This window comes from Anarrhichthys ocellatus, unplaced genomic scaffold (assembly GCF_004355925.1).
Source record: "Anarrhichthys ocellatus isolate YVR2014 unplaced genomic scaffold, GSC_Weel_1.0 scaffold228, whole genome shotgun sequence".
NCBI classification, from domain to species: Eukaryota; Metazoa; Chordata; class Actinopteri; order Perciformes; family Anarhichadidae; genus Anarrhichthys; species Anarrhichthys ocellatus.
Window position 1 is genome coordinate 4700 of NW_022280258.1, and position 3443 is coordinate 8142.

Below are 3443 nucleotides of genomic sequence, written 5' to 3' on the forward strand. Positions count from 1 at the left end.
TGTGTGTGTGTGTGTGTGTGTGTGTGTGTGTGTGTGTGTGTGTGTGTAGGCTCTTAAGGTGCTCAGGAGTTCTGACTTGAAGCCTTACATCATCTTCATAGCTCCGCCCTCCCAGGAAAGACTCCGAGCCCTATTGGCTAAAGACAACAAGAACCCCAAGGTATTTATTCAGTGTCCCTTCTACTCCGCCTGTTTACACTCTGTCAAAGATAAATATCACCAGTGTTTACATCTCTGTTTTTCTCACTAATGTGTGTGTTTTGTGGACAGCCCGAGGAGCTGCGGGACATCATTGAGAAAGCGCGGGAGATGGAGCAGAGCTGCGGTCACCTGTTTGACGCCGTCATCGTCAACGCGGACCAGGACAAAGCCTTCAACGAGCTGCTACGACTCATCAATAAACTGGACACTGAGCCCCAGTGGGTGCCCTGCTCCTGGCTGCGCTGAGAGAACACACACACCAGTCAGAGAGAGTCACAGCAGAGTACACGTTTTTAGCGGTCCAACACACCTGATGCTGCGTTACGATGGAGTATTAGGGCCACCGCAGCGAGACTACAAGTCTTTTGAGAGATGAAGTTGTAATTTTATGGGAAAACATCACAATATTACAACCTAAAGTTGTTATTTTACAATATAATGTCATAATATTAAGAGATAAATTAAGAAAAAAAACCATCATATTATAAGATAATGTAGTTTTGGGAGAAAAAAATCCTGATATTATGAAATCAATTTCTAATTTTACAAGAAAAAGTCAAGACTATTAACAACAGTCATAATATTATTAAATATAGTTGGATTTTCACTAGAAAAGAAAATCCTAATATTACAGTGACAATTTATTTTTTTTAGAACAAAAGGCTGTATGTTGGGATAAAAACAGCACAGGTTAGTTTACATACATGTGTTGGTATATCCTAACACATGTATGTAAACTAACTAGACTATATAGTGCGACTGTACAGTTGTTAGTTGAATGGGTTTGGAGGACTGCGTGTCTTTACGATGACAGACATTAGCTTCATCGTTCCCAGCAGACTGGATACACAGCATACTGTTCTGCTGACACAGCTGATTCTGGCTGCCTGTCACCATAAAACCCACTGGACTCTATTGTTGGGTTTCACTTCATCTCAATATCCTTCCAGATATGATATTAATGTGCTTATTGTAGAAATCTATAACATCAATACTCCCTCACGCATAAACGCCGACAGACTGCCATCAACTGTTCTCTTTTAATATTAAGATCTTGTAATTTTACAGTTTAAATTGTAGAATATTAGATTTAGTAAAATTTTAACATTATCCTATAATATAAGGATTTTTTCTTGTTTCATAACATGGAAAATGTTTCTCCAAATACTCAATTATCAAAATATCACCTTACTAGTACAAGTTATATCATACAATTATGACTTCATCCTTAACTATTAAAAGAAAACTACAACTTAATTCTACACCTTTAATTAATAATTAACATTATATTCTTGAAATAACAGTTTTCTCCCTCAGAAAATGATTACTTTATTTCCATAAGATTATAAATGTATTGTTGAAATGTGACTTTTCTTGTAATTCCAATTTTATTCTCATAACATCATGACCTTTGTCTTTTCTTAACATTGACCCTAATACTCTGTTGTACTGCAGAGAGTATGGATAGTAGAATGTATTGACCCTAATACTCAGATGTACTGCAGAGAGTATGGATAGTGGAATGTATTGACCCGTTGGCCCTAATGACATACATGCCATGTAGCTTTGTGTGTAGGGCCTCCTCAAAGGGAGGACCCCTCTACAAAGAGATCTTGTTTGGTGCCCGAGTGATACGACACTCATCTCTTTCTTATCTTCACAGTTCTTAGTGAGACCAAAATATGGACCTGGACAAATCCCTCTTTCCTCTGAGAGCTCTTTCTCAGAAATGTGAGGCCTCGTTCGTTACGCACCCTTTGCCTTTATTCTGTCGTCATTTCAACCGCTATGATTCAAAATATTTAAATGATCACAGTCACAATTATTTTAACCTTTTGCAGTGCCGAGAATCTGTGTAAAAAATTGAATTTTGTGTTATGGCTTTTTAGTTGTTGTAGTTAATAAGTTGGCCCCCCGAGCACAGAGTACAGATGAGGCCCCTGGTGAGAAGTAAATGTGAAAAGTCACACAGACACACTAAGATTCATAAAGTGCTGATTTAAATCCACGCTGATTATTGCTATGAAGAACACACGCACACAGGTGTGTACGTACACACCGAAACAGCATTAGATGCTGACTTTACCCTAAAATCTGTCCACTGTGGCCTGAAGCTGCAGCCTTCTTCACACTGACTGACAGCCTCTGACCGGCTCTCCTGTTAAAGTACAAGCTACTGCAATAGAGCACTTGATATTTCCTCTCGGACTCTTACGCTCCTATCTGATCACATTTGAGTAGTAGTGACGTCTGAACCTGAGCAGGTACAGAAAACGTGAAAGTTGTAGTTTTTAGTCGTGTGTGTGTGTGTGTGTGTGTGTGTGTGTGTGTGTGTGTGTGTAGACAGCAAAGTATTATTATGAACTGACAAAATATCACTCGTCACTGGCTAGAGCATTTATATATTTGTAATATTGAAAAATAGATTTATGAAGTCCAGAATGCACCAATAGGATTGCAGGTTTTACCTTTTGCCTCAACTGCCATTGGTCCAGGAGGAGGGTGTGGAGCTAAGCGGAATTAACTGTATTGAATGTAAAGTTAATTGATACCACTTGTTTATCAGACATCACTTCCTAAGTAAATCTGCATTTTGTATGAATATTCACAATGAATAAATAAATAAATAGATGATTGATAGAAAACAACTGACTTTGTTTTTTGTTTGTTTGAGGTTTCTTCATGTACAGATTTTGTTTTACATATTTAACGTTTCCTCAAGTACATATTTTTCCAAAACAGATCTGGCCAAGAAAATGTTCTCAAGACAGAGACTAACATGTTAAAGTAACTCAAATGAATGAAAGCCAGATGCAAAAATTCTTTAGTGGAGTTTGGCTTGAAATGTTCCTCATGCGAGGAAGAACATCCATCGTTGAAGGTTCCCTCTTTGTCCTTTCAAGTTCAAGAATTCATCCGAGGACATTTTCAGCCCGATACTGATCGCTGCGCTTTATCGGCCAATACCTAGAACTGATCTGATACCAGACCAGTGTTGAATTAATGTGTATAAGGCAACTTAAGAGGCAAAATCAGGCTTTACTTCAACATTGCTTTTCCTCACTTTGTAAAACAACATGAAACAAATAACTGGATATAAATGCACTTAATTTCTTAAAAGAATGATATCCAATTCTGGACCCAGTGAGTCAGTGTCAGACAGATATCAGTATCAGTGCATCTCTAAATTTAACCTCAGTCACAAATGATGTAGTGTTGCATTGCTCCAAGGATCTCCACAG

The 3443-nt window shown here is 38.0% G+C and overlaps 1 protein-coding gene across 1 annotated transcript in view; it reads left to right on the plus strand.

The window, feature by feature from the left end:
• Positions 1-2846, plus strand: part of LOC116400981 (MAGUK p55 subfamily member 5-A-like) — a 7240-nt gene extending 4394 nt beyond the window's left edge. The window contains exons 8-9 of the mRNA XM_031879116.1: positions 50-160; positions 271-2846. Of these exons, the coding sequence (XP_031734976.1) occupies positions 50-160; positions 271-447 (288 nt within the window). The 3' untranslated portion in view covers positions 448-2846. The remainder of the gene's footprint in view (positions 1-49; positions 161-270) is intronic.
• Positions 2847-3443: the final 597 nt, after the last annotated feature.